This window comes from Eublepharis macularius, chromosome 19 (genome assembly GCF_028583425.1).
Source record: "Eublepharis macularius isolate TG4126 chromosome 19, MPM_Emac_v1.0, whole genome shotgun sequence".
Taxonomy (NCBI): domain Eukaryota; kingdom Metazoa; phylum Chordata; class Lepidosauria; order Squamata; family Eublepharidae; genus Eublepharis; species Eublepharis macularius.
In genome coordinates, this window is record NC_072808.1 from 19,722,767 (window position 1) to 19,741,829 (window position 19,063).

General features: G+C 45.4%; 1 protein-coding gene across 1 annotated transcript in view; it reads left to right on the plus strand.

Annotated features, from left to right (window-relative positions):
* The window catches only part of DENND1C (DENN domain containing 1C), a 70,902-nt gene that overhangs the window by 41,106 nt on the left and 10,733 nt on the right, over positions 1-19,063 (plus strand). Inside the window, exons 13-18 of the mRNA XM_055003219.1 lie at positions 544-645; positions 3,754-3,879; positions 6,477-6,578; positions 7,436-7,523; positions 14,877-14,917; positions 16,787-16,858. Of these exons, the coding sequence (XP_054859194.1) occupies positions 544-645; positions 3,754-3,879; positions 6,477-6,578; positions 7,436-7,523; positions 14,877-14,917; positions 16,787-16,858 (531 nt within the window). The remainder of the gene's footprint in view (positions 1-543; positions 646-3,753; positions 3,880-6,476; positions 6,579-7,435; positions 7,524-14,876; positions 14,918-16,786; positions 16,859-19,063) is intronic.

The window sequence follows — 19,063 nt, forward strand, 5'->3', positions numbered from 1 at the left end:
AAAGTGAGGCCCCCAGAACTGCACACAATACTCCAGGTGGAGCCTGACCAATGCAGTATATAGTGGGACAATGACATCCTGTTATCTGAATGTTATGCCTTCATTGATACAGCCCAAGATTGCGTTCATCTTTTTTTGCTGCAGCATCACACTGACTGCTCATATTTAGCTTCTTTACTTCTGTGTAAACAGTGTTAGGAGTGTGCTGTCCTTGACAAGTGGCGTCAATCGTGTGCTAGCAGGCCATCTTCAAGAAGACATAGTCTATGGTCTCAGAATCCAAATTGCTCCTGCCAACACCATGGACGCAGTTCATCTCCATCATCTTCTGTTCCCTTTTTCATTTGTCATATTTTTAAACTTTTTAAAAATATGTGTTTAGGGATCCCAAAAGCTAGGAATGAACCAGGCACCAGGTTTGTGTGATTTTGCTCGAGGGTAAAGACGTGCAAAAACAACCACTGCTTGGATTTTGTTTTCCTAATAGATGAGATTGCCAGTATGCTCATTATAATCTCTCGATTCTGTCTTGGATATCCATAGAGAGTGAGGAGCAAAGCCCTGGAAGATGTCGTCATTCTGAACATTGACAACAACACATTGGAATCACCCTTCCAGGACCTGGAAAACCTCCCGAGTGATGTAGTTCGTATTGTTTTCATAAAATGTTTATTTTATAGCAGATATTTTAATATCTCCCTATTGCTCAGGGGCTTCCTTATGCTCTTCACCTGACAATGTCTTCACAGCCAGTCACAACGGTTATTTTGATTTAATTTACAGTGCAATCCTAAAGTCACTTTTCTGGGAGTATGTCCCATTGAGTGGACTTGAGTAGGATCCTGTGTAGACCTGGGCTGTTTTCACATCTTTACTCTCATGCAAAATCGTGCAAAACTCACGGAACGACAGTGTCTTCATGGCGCAATATCTGACGTCACTCCATCATGATTCCGTTTCATGGCGCAATGATGTCAGAAATTGCACCATGAAGACGGCGTCGTTCTGTGAGTTTTGCGCAATTTTGCACAAGGGTGAGGACATGGGAAAATGACTCTGCATAGGATTGCACTGTTGGTTTTGAGCATTGAACTTTCCTTTTAAACAAACTGGAAAATCTTTGTGTCCATAAAAAGTCCTTGCTTTTTATTAATTATTTATTTTATTTACATTATCAATAGCCCACCTTTTTCACTAGAACTCAAGGGAGATTACCCAGAGTAAGGCAATACAATCAACAGGACGGGACATCCAATAAACAATACAATAAACAACACAATGGGTGTTGTAGAAACCTGGAATCAACCAGAAATCTGAAAACAGAACTGACGCAAAGCATAAATATTAGCATGATGTATTAAATTACGCTAAAAATTACATAGTAAGATCCTACTTACAGCAACATGCAGTAAGCTATACACAGTCATACATATCACAGTCCCTAAACCTTTACCCATGTAGCTTTCTAAACCATTTTTTCCAGTACTACCCTGTTACCTGTGTTTTTCTACAAACATCTATAACGCTGGAGAACAGGAGAGCGCCCTCTAACCCTTTGAAACTTTTTACCAGTGTTTGAACATTACAGTTTTCTGGTATGCAAGGGATTCAAACCATTTTGGTATTTTTCAGGTCTTCAGTTCAGGCATTAAGTATGTAATATAATACTTGTGTGTTTGATCCTTGCCCATCTTGGCTGTTAAAATCAAGTAAAGATCACATAAGTGAACCAGTGAGATCTACTGTAAATCAGTCACTAACTCAGGGCACCTTCACGGTAGACCATGCCTTCCTGTTGAGGGTTTAGAAACAGAAGTGGGCATCAAAGGATGTGCCTTGGACTGGTTTAAATCACTTCTCATGGAACGGACTCAAAGGCTTGCCACTGGAGATCGGCTATCTCCAGAATGGGAATTATTTTGTGGGGTCCCGCAGGGCACAATCTTATCTCCCATGTTATTCAACCTCTATGTAAAACCTTTAGGAGAACTCATTCACAGCTATGGAGTTGGATGTCATCAATATGCAGATGATACCCAACTCTATATCTCGCTATCCAGGTCCCCACAGGATGCAGTAGAAATCTTAGATCGCTGCCTGATAGCCGTAGTAAAATGGCTGAAAAATAACAAATTAAAATTGAACCCAGACAAGACTGAAGTGATGCTTGTTGGGAAGTCAGAGATCTTGAAGGACATTGTACTCCCCACCTTCGATGGAGTTTGTTTGACCCTTGCAGACTTGGTTAAGAGCTTAGGGGTTATACTGGATCCAGCACTACTACTAGAAAAACAAGTTAAGGCAGCTGCAAAAAACACTTACTACAATCTCACTCTAGCCTGGAAAATGGCTTCTTATCTCGAAATGGCCAACCTGGCCACCTGGATCCATGCTATGGTAACATCAAAACTTGAGTATTGTAATGCATTATACATTGGTCTCCTATTTAAGTTAACTAGGAGGCTCCAATTGGTGCAAAACGCTGCGGCTCGACTATTATCAGGAGCGAGCAGGAGCTTGAACATCACACCCATCCTACAGTCACTCCATTGGCTACCTATCAGTTACTGTGCTCAGTTCAAGGTAATGGTTATTACCTACAAAGCCATTCATGGCCTTGGTCCAGCATACCTATGGGCCCTCCTCCCTCCCTATGTCCCTCCACGGCAGCTTCTCTCATCTGAACAAGGTCTCTTGCAGGTGCCGGTCTGTACATGGGCGAAATCAGCAGCAGCCCATACACAGGCTTTCTCTGTGGTGGCCCCTACCCTATGGAACGGCCTGCCTCAGGAGGTCAGGTGAACCCCCACCCTCCTGGCTTTCCACAAACGATGCAAAACTGAATTATTCAAAAAGGCCTTTTTTCTCAGCTAAGAGGGTGGTATTGTAGGAAAGGGATCCCAGATGTTTCGCTAATGAGTTAGAAACCATACATTTCACCATTATGTTGCCTCACATATTATCTGTTGCTTTAAATATGTACTCCTATATCCTACCTGTGCTTTATGTTGTTCAACATAAGTCCTAGAATTGATTATGTTCTGTTTCAGCAATTTCTCAACCCCATACTGGATTCTTGCTAATACTATATCTTTGTAAACTTATATTCTTTTACCCCATGACACTGTTTATGGAAATGTTCTTGAAACAGTATTCATTTACCCTATGACATTGTTTATGGAAATGTTCTTGACACTGTATGGAAATGCCTGCCCTTGTCCTTGCCACTAATTGTACTAATCTCACACTATGTAATCCGCCTTGAGTCTCAGTGAGAAAGGTGCGATATAAATAAATAAATGAACAAACAAACGTGTCCAAGAACACACTCACTGCGCTGGCGCTGAGATAAGGGAAAAGATGTAATACTGGAGGATGGTTGTGTTTCACACGAAATAGGAAGTGTGATTGGGGAACAGTTTGGTGAGATTGGACTGAGAGCCAGTTTTGTGTAGTGGTTAGAGTGGCAGGACTCTAATCTAGTGAGCCAGGTTTGACTCCCCACTCCTCCACTTGAAGCCAGCGGGGTGACCTTAGGTCAGTCACAGCTCTCTCAGAGCTCTCTCAGCCCCACCCACCTCTCAGAGGGATTGTCGTGAGGATAATAATAATACACTTTGTAAACAGCTCTGAGTGGGTGTTAAATTGTCCTGAAGGGCGGTATATAAATCAAATGTTGTTCTTAACACCCTTTTGAGATTGTGTGGAAAGCACTTAAGTTTGAAGTTGAGCTGATCTTCTTCACTTCTCCAGATCTCCTTACTGAAGTACCAGCTGAAGAAGCAGTCGGCATCTACTGGGGATGGCGTAGCCCGAGCCTTCCTCAGGGCACAGGCGCTGCTGTTCGGCAGCTACCGCGAGGCACTCGTTTATGACCCGGTGAGTGTTTTGACTCTCCCTGGATTGCTCCCCATGCTCAGCCCACCAGAGAAAGAGAGAAATGTGTAGCTGGACGTAAGGAAGCTCTCTTCTGTTCTGGAGAAGCACCTGCAGCCTGATTCGGGCAGAGCTGGTCCACCCAAGGGTTGCCAGCTCCAGGTTGGGAAGTTCCTGGAGATCTTGGTGGTGAAGCCTGGAGAGGGCAAGGTTTGGGGAAGGGAGAGACCCCAGCAGGGTATTATGCCATAGAGCCCACCCTCCACAGCAGCTGTTTTCTCCAGGGAAATTGATCTATATGGCCTGGAGATCAGTTATAATTCCTGGAGATCTCCAGCCATCACCTGGAGGCAGGCAGCCCTACGCTAGGCAGACTTAGGCAATTGTCCAGGGCACCCGTCTTTGGCCCAGTTGGAGGGGTGACAAGCCAGCCCTCCCCCACAGTGGCCGCAATTCAGGCACGGTTTGCTGCACCACCCAGCAGAGAAATGGCACCTGGAGGCTGCCGCCGCCGCCATTGACCTCCTTCCCTAGCCCGTTGCGGGCAGGCACAGCAACCAGAAAGCAATAGCAGAGCAGCTTCTTCCAGGCACCATGACTGCCCACCTGGCAGAGAGGAGCAGGGAGTCTGGTGGAGGCTACTGGGGTTGATTCACAGCCAGCCTGCCTGCCTGGCTGCCATTCCCCATCCAGCACAGCACCCCAGGAAGAGGAGGAGGAGAAACAGGAAGCAGGGCCTTTCTGGGTGCCAGCTCTTTCTTTAATGAGCTGTTCTTTGTTAGTGTCCCTTGGTTCTCCTACTGCTTCCCATTGTCCTCACTTGGCTGAAGATCAGTAGGGGTGGAGTTAGGGTTACCAACCTCCAGGTGGTGCCTGGAGAGCTCCTGAAATTATAACTGATTTCCAGGCTACAGCCGTCAGTTCCCCTACAGAAAATTCAGTTGCTGACCTAAAAGTAACAGTTATCCTGCAGAGGAATTTCAAAGATAGATTAGAAAGAGAAACTGCTGAATTACAACTGATAATGAAGCTCAAGACAATGCATCAACCTGGACTGAACCGGGACCTGGGCTTCCTGTCTCATTACCGATGCTGATTTCTCCACACCCACCACCCCTCTGCATACCCCACTCTATCTAATCATGCCTGCTGTTGTCATTCACCAGCTTTTATCATTCGTCTCCTGTAATCACTCCACTCTCCAAAATATAAGGACAGATGGACTTACATTCTAGCTGTATCTGAAGAAGTGAGCTGTGACTCATGAAAGCTCATACCCTACCACCGATTTTGTTAGTCTTAGAGGTGCTACTGGACTCTTGCTCTTTTCCACTTCTATGGACCGACTAACACGGTCCCCCATCTTGACCTAGAGAATATGGCAGCTTCCATGGGTGGACTGTATGGCATCAGATCTCTGCTAAGGTTCCTCCCCCCAAAATCTGTGCTCCGCAGGCTCCACCCCCAAATCTCCAGGGATCTCCCAACCTGGAGTTGACAACCCCTTGCCCCTTGCCAGTAAGTGTGCTCTTGTTCTCCTCCTGGTGGCCTTCGCATGGTGTTGCTTGGGTATTGTCTCAGATTGTGGCCTGAAACATCTCCCCCCACCAATACCCCCTTTTAACATCCAGCCTGATGAAGAGAACTCAAAAGCTTCCACGCTTTTTTTTGTTACTGCTTTAAAAAGTATGACACAGATTTTGCTTTTAGTTTTTTCTCTGGACCAGCACGACAACCCTGGAACCGTCTCTATAGTGCCTCAAGGCCTCTGTCTGTCTGTCTGTCTCTGTCTTTACTCACCGCCATTGGGGAGGGTCTGTGGTTTGGTGGCGGAATGCCTTCCTGGTGTGCAGAAGGCCCCAAGTTCAACACCAGCCAATTCCAGATGACTAGCCTTAAGGCGTTTCATGCCGCCCTCTTCTGGATTGTGACGGGGAAAATGCGAAATACCGCGTTTCCTCGCGCGAGTTTTGCGCGACGACGTGCAAAACTTGCACGAGGAAACGCGATATTTCGCATTTTCCCCGTCGCGATCCGGAAGAGGGCGGCATGAAATGCCTTAAGGTTAGTCATCTGGAATCGGCCCAGGCTTCTCCAGTTATAAATCTGGCAGAAGGTGATGTGAAGAACCTCTGCCCGAGTCCCTGGAAAGCCGCTGTCTGAGTAGATCACAGATTTTAATGGCCCAAAGGTCTGGTTCAGTATAGGGTTGCCAGCCTCCAGGTGGTGGCTGGAGGTCTCCTGGAAATACAACTGATCTCCAGGCCACAGAGGTCAGTTCACCTGGAGAAAATGGCTGCTTTGGAGGGTGGATTCTATGGCATTTATTTATTTATTTGATTTATATCCTGTCCTCTCCAGAAATGGGCTCAGGGCAGCTCACATCATCATAAAATACAATAAATTACAACGCAATACAATACAATTGTATTTTATATCATGCTGAGGTCCCTTCCCTCCCCAAACCCTGCCTTCTCCAGGTTTCACCCCCCCCCCCAAAATCTCCAGGAATTTCCCAGCTTGGAGCTGGCAACCCTAATTCAGTATAAGGCAGCTTTGTGTGTCTTCATCGGCAACCGCCTTTCTCTCTCTGCCTTCAGGGTCAGCCCATCTCCTTCTGTCAAGAGAGCTTTCTGAAGCACGGATCCAGCTCCACGCAGACCTTTCTGCAGCGGGCAGTGCATTTGCAGCTCTTCAAGCAGGTAAAGGCTCGTGCCTCCAGGGGGTGTTTTAAGCAGGCCTTCGAGTGAACAGGGATGGAAGAATTCCCATCCAGCCGAACCCCCAAAGTCGCATCAGCTCACACATATGGCATATTCAGTTGCCGCCATCCCCAGGCCATAGAGAGCCACAAGCAAAGGGCAGGAATAACTGGAGGCACAGAACAGAGAGCAAGGAAGATGCTCTGCATCGCTCCCTGGGGCTGGATTGCGTGATGCCTTCTGACATCTCCTTGCTTGAGATGCCCAAAGTGGCTTAATTCTGTAGCCCTTTATGTCCCCACTAAACGTCTCTGACCCGGTGTTCCCCAGAGAATGCTCCAGTCAGCAGAGAAACAGCTGCTGGCGATCCCTAGCCTTACCTCAACCAGGGCCAGGGGGTTTTCGGTTCCACCAGGTGGAACTCTCTATGAAGACCTGATCCCAGCGGGACTTGTTGTCATTCCACCAGGCTTGTAAGACAGAGATGTTCCAGCAGGGTTATGGGGGTTGAGGGGGGCAGTTTCTCCAACAGGCCTCCTGCTAGTGGGGGGTGGGTGGGGAGACACATGCCCTCCCAGTTTAGGTTGTCATCAAATAGGTGGCCACTCTGCCCCACGGGCCCTGATATTTAGAGAATGGGGGTGCACTGTGTGTGCTGTACTTTGATGGTTTTTAACATAATGTAATTACTACCATTGTTTTTATCTTTATATATATTATTATGTTGTGCTCCGCTCTGAGGAGCAGACTAAAAATCTAATAAAAAATAAATAAATAAACAAGGACTGCACATGCGTGACTGCACTTGCAGACATTCATCCTCCGATGTTCTTGTTCCCATCCTCAACCTTTCCCAGTTCATCGATGACCGGTTGGAGAAACTCAATGCTGGAGAGGACTTCAGTGACCTCTTTGAGCAGGAGATAAGCAGAAGCTTGTCCCCAGGTAACTCAACCTTTTCTGTTTTTCTGTTAACTTGTAACATGGATACACAAAGGCTGTTGAACACAAGACTCACAACAAATTGGATCCCTCCCAGGGTCACATGGCATCCTCAGTACCCCTTCCTGTATGCACTTCGAAGAAGAAGAAAAACTTTCCACAACTACTCTTGAAATGCTTGAGCTCAGCTGCACGTTACTCCCTGGTCAATATTTTAAACACATAAAACATGCATACAAGCCCTTGTGGGGGAATGGAATGCTCAACCTTATTATAATATTATTAGTGGTTAAGAGTGGCAGGACTCTCATCTGGAGAGCCGGGTTTGATTCCCCACTCCTCCGCTTGAAGCCAGCTGGGTGACTTTGGGTCAGTCACAGCTCTCTCAGAGCTCTCTCAGCCCCACCCACTTCACAGGGTGATTGAGGATAAAAATAACAGGTTTTGTAAATGGCTCTAAGTAGGCATTATGTTGTCCTGAAAGGTGGTGTATAAATCGTTGCTGCTGCTGCTGTTAGGCATTATGATGCATTAAGAATGCATAAACAAAGCAAGTTGTGTGCCGTTGATGCAAATGTGTTCTTAAGTGTATGATTTATTTATTTATTTATTTGAAATACTTTAACGGCCACCATCTTGCCCAGAAATCAACACCAACTAGTTGCCAGCTGTGTAGCATTTAGGGCAAAGTTAGATATCTGTTCCAAAAGCCCTCCTGAATAGTTTCCGCAAGGTGAGTGTCTTCCTGACATATTCAGGAAGGCAGTTCCGCCACGGAGAACACTCGTGGTCTGGCTGTGGCCGACATCTCAGCCCTTCTTTAGATGTTGGTCTGAAGCAGCCTTTGAGGACAGATGAGCAGATAATGGCAGAAAAGTAGGCAATGGAGAGGTGCAGAATTCCTTACTGTAACCTGCTGAGTCACAAACCACAAACGAGGTGATATAATAATGCCAGGTCAGTTCAATCCCAAATCGGAACAGAAGCTCCAAAACTTGCTTAAACTCCAAAGAGAAAGAGACCTGAAAGGAAGGGTGGGGGGAGAAATAAGGAACCGTTCTGGATTTTGGAACCATTCCGGCAGGATTCTAAGCAACAGAGGAGTGTTCCAGTGGTGTAACTTCCAGGAAAGAAGGGTCACATGGATACATTCTTAGAGACTTTCCAATGCAGCAACACAGAGGAGGTGATCTGGCACAAATTGGCAGAATTTTGTCATTTTCAGCTTCAAGAGATGAATAAATCTTGGATTCCTGGTCTTCAAAATCTTGAAAGAATGATAGCATTAAACATTTTGTCCCAGATCTGGAAGTAAGGCCTACAAGGGGGATTATGCACCCAGCCCTCACTGAGTAATCTTATACCTTTTCTGCACAGAAGGCATTTCCATACAAGACAAAGCTTCCAACGGAACGTGGATTACTGGGAAGGTGCAACCAGCCAAAGCAGACAGGGCCGGCTCCAGCGTTGCCGGCACCTGAGGCAGCTTAAGGGCTGCCTCTGTGTGTGTGTGTGTGTGTGTACGCATGTGCGCGTGCACCAGACTGCATGATGACATCACTGTGTGTGACATCATCATGCTGGGGCTGGGTACGCGCATGGGGGGCCTTCCAGCCCTCCTATTCAGTTGATGTGCAGGCCAGGTGCAGCCAACCACCCTGGCTGCTGGCTGCGCCTGGCCCGCAGAGCAACTGAACAGGAGGCTGCCCGCTCAGCTGCCCCACACTGCCACCATCATCATGCACTCCTGGCTGGTGGTGGCGGCGGCAGCTCTGTGGTGTGCACGCCTGCCCCCAGGCCAGTGCCCCTCCGGCGCCTTAGCGCCCTGAGGCTGTTAGAGATTTATGGTATTTTATATATTTTAGTTTAGTAACTTAGCAGAGTAACATATAGCAGAGTAATTTAGTCAGAAGCGTTTAAACCCTCACAAACGTGCATTAATTAATCCTCAGACAAAATTCATAGAAAGATAGAACTTACAGTTTATTGTAGCAGATTTCTCCATAGCAATATCTTCTGGTAATATCAAGGGAAAGAACCTATCTATAGAGTTACATTCACTAAGCTAATACCACGGCCTGAAAATATAGGCAGCGAGGCTGTAGGTGCAGGGTTTGTGGACAAAGAGAAGGGCTCCATGAGGAGCATGGTGGCTTTACATCTTTCTCTTGGAAGAGCATGAGGGAAGGTGTGAAAACTCCCAAGAAGCACAGAGGCAAGAGAGGAGGAGTCAGTAGGCGTTCCCACCTTAGACAAGAGAGTGGCAGATTGCTAGACTTATACATTACATTCAAAGAGACATGCAGCGCCCCCAGTGTCCAAAGGCAGGCTGAGTCGCCTATTCCAACACTCCCTCTCGACTCAGAATGTCGTCAGCATTCACAACGTTCAGGTCACTTCGTAGACCTTGGTACTTGTCTCTGGGCAGCGGCTTGGTAAAGATGTCCGCTGTCATTTCTTCAGTGGGACAGTAGTGCAGCTTCACAATTCCTTGTGCTTGAAGTTCCTTCACGAACTGCTGTCGTGTCCCAATATGTCTTGTGCGCGGAGTATTTCCTTCTAAAAGAGAAAGGGCTATACAACTCTGGTTATCTTCTAGCATGTTAACTGGTAAAGGTTCTATAATGCCAAAATCTTTAAGTAACATCAAAAGCATTTGTAAATCTTTGCATGCTTCTGAAGCTGACACAAGTTCTGCTTCAGTGGATGAAAGGGCCACAATTTCTTGTTTACGACTGGCCCAAGTTACAGGTCCATTCCCATAGAAAAACACATAACCAGTAGTGGATTTCCAGTCTGAATTATCTTTAGCCCAATCTGCATCAGCATATCCCAATAGTGTGGGATTTTTACTAGCTGGCAGCCTTAGTTTAGAATCTGCAGTACCCTTTAAATATCTCATTACTCTTTTTACTCCGGTCCAATCATTCACAGTGGGTTTACTTACCCTCCTGGATAGAATACCTACAGCTGTTGCAATGTCAGGTCTTGTTGTCATTGCTAGGTAAAGAAGCTTGCCTATGGCAGTTCTGTACCCGTTGTTCTCTGGTAGAGGCTCATTTGGTTCCTTTTCTTTCAGAAAACCTACTTCCATTGGTGTAGGCATTGGATTGGCATTTTCTAGTCCAAAACTTTCCAGTAGTTCTAGTATCTTTTGTCTTTGGCTGAGAAGGTAACTGCCATCTGGTTCTCTCTCGATCTGGATCCCCAAATAAAAATTAGCATTGCCCAAGCGTTTCACTTCAACTTCCTTGTTTAGATGAGATATAATTTCAGTACAATCACTTGAATTTTCATAACAAAGGATAAGATCATCAACATAAGACAAAATAAAAGTCCATCTCTCATTCTTGTATCTACTGTAAAGACAGAGGTCAGCTTTGCCTCGTTTAAAATCTAGATCAAGTAACATTTTGGTCAGTTTATCATTCCAAGATTTGGCAGCTTGCTTAAGACCATAAAGTCCTTTCTGAAGTTTGCATACTAAGTGTTTGTTCTGTTCATCTATGAACCCTGGAGGTTGACTCATATATAATTCTTCCTCAATTTCACCATGTAAAAATGCAGTCTTTATATCCAGGTGTTCTGTTTGCATGTTTCTAGAAGCTGCTATGCTTAAAAGCATCCTGATTGTGGAATATTTTACAACTGGTGCAAAAGTTTGATCATAATCAGTTCCATAAATCTGAGAATATCCTTTGGCTACTAATCTAGCTTTGTATCTCTCAACTGCACCATTCTCATTTTTCTTAGCTTTAAAAACCCATTTACATCCAATAACATTCTTACCCTTAGGTAGTTTTGTGAGAGTCCATGTTTTGTTCTTGTGCAGAGCATCTATTTCTTCTTGTGCTGCTTCCTTCCATTTCTTTGCTTCTGGTTCAGGCATTTGTTGAACTTCGGCCCATGAAGTTGGTTCTTGTGGTGGCGACGACCTTGCAAGGTAGGTCAGTCTCTCGGCTGGAACTCCTCTGTTGACGCGCTGAGAGCGCCTAAGGTCCTGAGTCACCTCTGCCTCCGCAGCGGGCTCTGGCTCCTCAGGCACATCTACTGGCCTGGGAATTTCCGCCTTTATTCTCTCACCTGGTCGGGCTTCTGGTTGCATCTGCTCAGTGGCTGCACCCATTGCCTCATCACCGGGTTGGATATCTGGTCGCATTTGCGTAGCGATGACATCTGGCCGATACAACAGCAGCTGGCTGTCATCATTCTCTCCCTCTGAAGGGTCACGTGTAGCAGCATTCTGGTTGCTCCTATGTCGCTCATCAAATTGCACAACTCTGCTTGTAGTAACACTGTTAGTTTCTGGGTTAAAAATCCTATATCCCTTACATCCTGGAGCATATCCTACAAAGATGCCTTCTAAGGCTCTGGGTTCTAGTTTAGATCTCTTTTCCTCTGGTATATGCGCATATGCTTTGCATCCAAATACTCTAAGATGTTCTATGCTTGGCTTCCTATTATGCCATAACTCATAAGGAGTTTTGTTTGTAGCTTTAGTGGGCAATCTGTTTTGTAAGTAGATTGCAGTCATGGCCGCTTCTCCCCAGTGTCTGTAGGGAAGTCCTGAATCTATTAACATACATCTGACCATATTCATGATAGAACGATTTTTGCGCTCGGCGACCCCATTCTGTTCGGGGTTATAGGGAACAGTGAATCTATGTTGGATTCCATTTTCCCTGAGAAATCTCTGTGTGGCATGGGAAACGTACTCACCGCCATTGTCGCTTTGAAAGGCTTGAGGTTTCCTGTTGAACTTGTTAGACACCATGGAAACATAATCACGCAGTTTCTGCTCAGTCTGCGATTTTTCTTTCAGCAAATAGCACACTGTATATCTCGAGAAGTCATCAATGAAAGACAATATATAAAGGTTATTTCCTGTTGATGCTGGTTTAATAGGACCACATAAATCAGTATGGATTAGTTCAAGTGGTTGCCTTGAGCACCTTTGGCTTTGTTTGGGAATTGAAGGTCGAGTTGCCTTTCCCTTTATACAACAAACACATAATTCATCATCATTGCCACATGCACTTATATTAATACCTGTTACCAAGTCCTTAGACTGCAGCTCCTTTATGGCTTGCATATCGCGATGTGCAAATCTTCTATGCCAAAGTTCAATTGGTTCTCCTTTTGTGGTAGCTGTTGTTGCCCTGTAGGCCTTTTCTCCTTGGCAGTCCAGTTCAAAGACTCCATTTCTGAGACTACCTGTGGAATATATCTCTCCTTCGCGAGAAACTGTACATTTGTTATTCTCAAAGTGTATAGAAAATCCTTTTTGTGATAGTACAGGTACGCTTAGTAGGTTTGCCTTTAAATCAGGAATGTATAAAACTTCTTCTACTTTAATTATCTTTTTAGAGAAATCATTATTGCTATGAAGCATAATGGAGCCTTTCCCACTAATTTCCACATTCGTCCCGTTAGCCATCATAACATTCTTAGATGCACTGGTATCTAATTCATAAAACAGATTAATATCTGATACCATGTGCGCTGAGGCGCCACTGTCGAGGACCCAAGGGCACTGTGGGCTATCATTTATTCGAGCAATATGAGACACATGATAATTACTATCAGCCCTTGTTTGAGGAAAATCTCTAAAATTACTAGCTCTTGCTTTTGAAAAATCTTCTCTGTTTCTCTCTGCCTGTGGCTTCCTGCTCGCAGCAGCATAATTGTTTCTGCCCTTGTGGCTGTAGCTCCTGTTGCTAAAACACTCCCTCTGGAGGTGACCGGGCTTATTGCATTTGTGGCAGAAGGGAGGAGTCTGCCTTTCTCTAGGATTGGCTCTTTGCCAGTAATCAATTTGCCTAGGTCCTGCCCCTCTGGGTCTGACCTCTCTGACCATGTAACATGAGTCAGTCTTGCATTTCTTTTCTTGAGGATAAGATCTCTGTTCATTGTACTGTGATCGTATCTGATCTAGCACTTCCTCCAATGTAGCCCTTTTTTCAGTAAGAGACTTTGCTAAACTGGAATAACTCTTTGGTAGTGAGCTTAAAACCAGAGCAATTTTCAAATCTTCATCTAGAATCTGACCAACAGTAGCTAGTTTATCTATTTGATTCAACAAAGATTCAATATGAGCATTCACATCTCCATTATCTTCCATTTTATTCGAAAATAGCTGTCTGAATAAATCAATTTGTAGTAACTGGTCTGACATTTTCAAGAAATTTCAAAGTATTTCTCTAGAAAACTTTACTTTTCCCTCTTTAACTTTTAGTTTCCTGGCTCACGTTAGCCAAAACGTTTTAAAAAGGAGGTTTCTCTGCTTTTTCTGTGCACGCTTGAGGGTAGGGAAAAAGCTGTTAGACTTTTCACCTAATTTCTTTCTTTGTTCCTCGTGAGGTTGCCTGTGAGGGCATTCACGCGCTAATTAAGTCCTTTTGTTCTGCCTGGCTGTTAGACCAGCAGTCAAGGAAAAAACTTTGCAGTTTGAAACTCTTTACTTCTAGATTCAGCTATGGGCTTTTCTTTGGCCCTGAGGAACTTATTCAAGACTGGGCCCATAACCCTGTTAGAGATTTATGGTATTTTATATATTTTAGTTTAGTAACTTAGCAGAGTAACATATAGCAGAGTAATTTAGTCAGAAGCGTTTAAACCCTCACAAACGTGCATTAATTAATCCTCAGACAAAATTCATAGAAAGATAGAACTTACAGTTTATTGTAGCAGATTTCTCCATAGCAATATCTTCTGGTAATATCAAGGGAAAGAACCTATCTATAGAGTTACATTCACTAAGCTAATACCACGGCCTGAAAATATAGGCAGCGAGGCTGTAGGTGCAGGGTTTGTGGACAAAGAGAAGGGCTCCATGAGGAGCATGGTGGCTTTACATCTTTCTCTTGGAAGAGCATGAGGGAAGGTGTGAAAACTCCCAAGAAGCACAGAGGCAAGAGAGGAGGAGTCAGTAGGCGTTCCCACCTTAGACAAGAGAGTGGCAGATTGCTAGACTTATACATTACATTCAAAGAGGCATGCAGCACCCCCCAGTGTCCAAAGGCAGGCTGAGTCGCCTATTCCAACAGAGGCGGCTACCTCACCAGCCTCAATGGGTGGGCCGGCCCTGAAAGCAGACACATGAAACTAAATACATACCCATATGATCATTATATCTGACAGTCTGCACACACTTTTCCCTACAAGAAGGAGATAATGAATGTGTTTGAAGCTGCCCTTTGCCTCCTGCGCCCAGTTCCTTGCAGGATGCTAAACCCCTGGTACCCAGAGAGTTGGCAGATGACATATCTTTGTATGCCAGCCACCCTGAGGATTCTAGAAAGACATGGAGCAGCCAGGCCCTTCAAAGGAACTCACCTGTGCACTCTTCCTCCACAGGTAACATGCATTCCTATCAGCTGTGGGTGAAGAACCTGAAGGTGAGAGTTTGGCCCTTTTTCTTGGAGGAACTATTGCCTTTGACGGTGGCATACCTTCTGGTCCTCCCAGCCTTTTTTTTTTTTACATGAATCAGCTTGCGTACAGAATTTTTTTGTCTAAATTATTATTCTTATTAAACAAGCAGGGTTTTTATGTATGTTGTTGTGTATTATAGTATTCATTCGCCTTTTGACTCTCATAAGCAACTGCTATATTTTACTACACTTTATTGTAAAGTTTTTTAATCTAAAATTTTCTGTAAATGACCAACTACAATCTGTATCTTATGTCTTTGATTACAATAAAACTGTTTAATTTTTTTTAAAAAAGCAGGAAACCTGTGCGTCCTGCGGAGGGGTGGGAGGGTGATCCCATCCTCTCCATCTCTGCCTTCAGGGCAGCCAACCTGGGGGGCCTGCAGTGCCACCATCTTGCTGGCTAGCCTGGCAGCCTGCCATGCCACCTCCTGCCTAGCTCACGTGGTGCTGGCTGCTCCTGCTGTGGCTGTCAGGGTGGGCGGCTCCTGCTCGCCCCACCCCTGCCTGTCCTCTTGCAGCCTCATCACCTCCACTTTGTGTGTGGGGCTCTGCCAACCAGAAATAAAACTGTCATGGGAGGCGCACGCACGCAAGCACGCGCGCATGCGCGCGCGCGTGCGCACGCACACACACAGAAGAAGCCCACAGCACAGGGGACAGGAGAGGTAATTTTAAAAATAGACTAGGAAAATAGGAGTCAGAGGGGATAAAACAAATGCTATGTGGCAGCTACCCCTGAAACAACCTTATTTTAATCTGCATAGCTGATCAATTCTCCAGTGTCCAATTTGAAGTCATGCTGGGGGGAAGCCCCATCTGGCCACACCCACTACCTAAAAACATCTGGCAGGCTTTGGGACAGGTGTCAGCAGGCACCATGTTGCCCACAAGCACCACGTAGGGGACCTGTGTTAGACGGTGCATGTCTGCATATCTGTAAATGAGAGCATCTCCTACAATCAATCTATTATTTCTTAAGACCACCATGGTTTTTCTTCTTTGCGCCTGCTGCAAAAGACTAACTTGGTTTACCCCACTGGCATTGGTTACCACAGAAGGATTGCTGTAAGGATCACCACAAAATAATGGGTTATATCTTGCAGGTTCGCTGGTGGGAGTGGATCTTCGCACCACTTCTCCTTTTCAGGAATCTCCTCCCGGGATTCCTGAAAAGGCATTGTTGAAGGAAGGAGAATTCTTGATGGCAAAAAGCCAGGGCTCCAGGGCCGCAGCCTAGAGGAAAATTGGGGGAGATTTCCCTTCTTGCTTCTTCCACCTGCATTAGGGTACAACCCAATGCAAATGAAGCAATTGGAAGGAACTCTTAAATCCTTCTATCTAAAGATGCTCGGGGAGGGACCTTGGCTCCGTGGCAGAGTATCTGCTTTGTATGCAGAAGGTCCCAAGTTCAATCTCCGGCATCTCCAGTTAAAAATAGTGGGAGATGTGGAAGTCCTGGAGAGCAGCTTCCAGTCTGAGTAGACAGTATTGACCTTTATGCCCCAAGGATCTGGTGGAGTATAAGGGGCAGCCTCATGTGTTTAAGTGAAACCCACTCTGTGTTCTCCATGGTAGGGAATGGAAAATAGATTATTTTTTAGGAAAATAGATTTTTTTTATTTTTTACAAACCTTTCTACATACAAAACATATTTACAATTAAAAATTGAAAGATCGGATGGCTACAGATGGTTACAGAGTTAGCACAGTTATTAACATCCAAAAGCCTTAATGACACTTGCAAGAAACTTTCGGAACCTTTTGGAATTTTAACAAAAGTGATTGTTCACCGCAGATGCGTCACCTTCTCTCTCTCTCTCTCTCTTCCCAGAAAGGCGGAGGAGCCCTGATCAGTACAGTGAAAAACAAGGCCAACCCAGCGGTCAGGAATGTGTACCAATATGTAAGGTCCTTGAGCAATTATTGTCTGTGGCTACTGGAATGTGCCAGCCAACAGTCCCCTCCCCACCACCACCCGCTTTCCATCTGAAATCATGCCCCAAGGAAGAGGGAGAGCTGCTCAGATGCAAGGCCATGCATCTTGGGCCTTGCTCTTTTTCTGTCTCCCACCAGGTTTGGAGGGGGGAGCCCTGCATGATCCAGAGGCCTTGCAGGTATCTCCAAACGAAGCCCCCATCCAGCCCTTCCTAGCTCCCTGAGAGAGCGGAGTACCGCAGGGCTCCAGCAAACTTACCATTCGCTTCCCTCCCCTCCGGATGCCTCCGGGCTCCTCTGCCAGGCAAGGCGGCTGATGGGGCTTTAGCTGTCTCACCTGCTGTTTCCAGCTCTGCCTCTTCCCACACAGAGTCTTTGTTGTTCTGTTGGAAATCTCTATTCCACCAGGCACAAACCCCAAACCTGCCTGTAAGGCCATCAGTGGAAGGAGAAGCAGAAAAAGTGTTTTAGGAAGAAGCGCTGCCCGAGAATATGGTGACGGCCACAGGCATAGATGGCTTTTAAAAGGGGACTAGACAAGTTCCTGGTCTTATCAGTGGCAACAAACTATGGTAACTAATGGAACATCCGTATTCAGAGTCAGTAAACTTCTGAAAACCAGTGCCAGGAGGTAACATCAGGGGAAGGTTTCACAACTAAACTACACAAGATGAATTACACGAGGAAGCTCAAGTGAATGGAGACACAATATTAGCCAGGAAGCGTAGTTTGAATTTCACCTCTCTCTACAGAGCCAGGAAAGATTGCACCTCAGAGGGTTTGTTAATTTCCTCTTTGTCTCCCCAAAGGCTCTATCAATAACAAACCCTCCCAGAAGCGATCTTTGCCGGCTCTGTAGAGAGAGGTGAAATTCAAACTACACTTCCTGGCTAATATTACATCTCCCTTCATTTGAGCATCCTCATGTAATTCGTCTCATGTAGATTAGCTCTCAGCCTCTATGCCCTTTTGTTGGTCCTCCAGAGGAACTGGTGGCCACTGTGTGAGACAGGATGTTGGACTAGATTGACCACTGGTCTGACCCAACAGGGCTCTTCTTGTGTTCTTATGTATACTCACTACCCTGGTTTTTAGGGTACTGCTAAATGGGAAAGGGAAAAAGTGGACTTCCTCCTTAGTGCTAGACCCAGCAGTGATATCCTTTCCCCACAGTGTGATGGGGAAGAAATTGTCTATTACTGGGAAGAGAGGCATTATAAAAGTCAGAAGGAATTGATCTGCTCTGGTGTTTTAGTTCTTTTTTGGGCCATGGAGAAAGCATGCTGTCCTGCTCAGAGTATCCCAAGAATTTAATAATTATATAAGAAACATTGTCTACATTTTCAAGAATAAACAATCAGTTGAATGGCAACAGTACTACAGAAAGAGAAAAGTGGAGGCTCCCTTAAAGTGCTAGCTTGTAGTGGGTGAACTGAGAACTAAGCTACAAGAGATGAATTACACAAAGATGCTCACGTGAAGGAAGTTGCAATGTTAGCCAGGAAGCTGAGTTTTAAAAGACAGATTGGAAGACTGTTAATTTCCCCTTTCTACAGAGCCGCAAAGATTGCTCCTGAGAGAGTTTGTCTATTTCCTCTTTGACAGAGCCTTTGGCAGGGGGGGAGGAAATTAACAAATCCTCTGAGGAGCCATCTTTGCTGGCTCTGTTGAGAGGGAAAATTGACAAAGCCTTCCGATTGTCTTTTAAAACTCAGCTTCCCGGCTAATATTGTGACTCGCTTCATGTGAGCATCCTTGTGTGATTCGTCTCTTGTAGTTTAGCTCAAAGGGGAAGACCTTCCCCCTGACCTTTTCATCTCCTTGCCTTGAATATCTGTCCTATGCCAAGGCCACTTCCTACCCACCACATTATATTGGGGCTGGAAGGACTGCCGCATGGAAGTGGGCAGGGATTTGTCCTCTGCCACTCTACAGGGCAAGACAGGACCTCGTGGGCTTAAGATACAGGAGGGGATATTTGGGGTTGAGCAGTAGGAGAAATTTCATAATGTTAACAGTGGTTCAGCAGTGGTACTAGTGTGTTGCAGTGGGGCTCTCCCTTTTTTGGAGGTCTTCAAGCAGAAAATGGACAGCCATCTCTTAAAGGATGCTCCACCTTTGGTCTTTGTTCATTGAGCAGAGTTTTGGACTATAAGAATGTCCTACAAGTAAG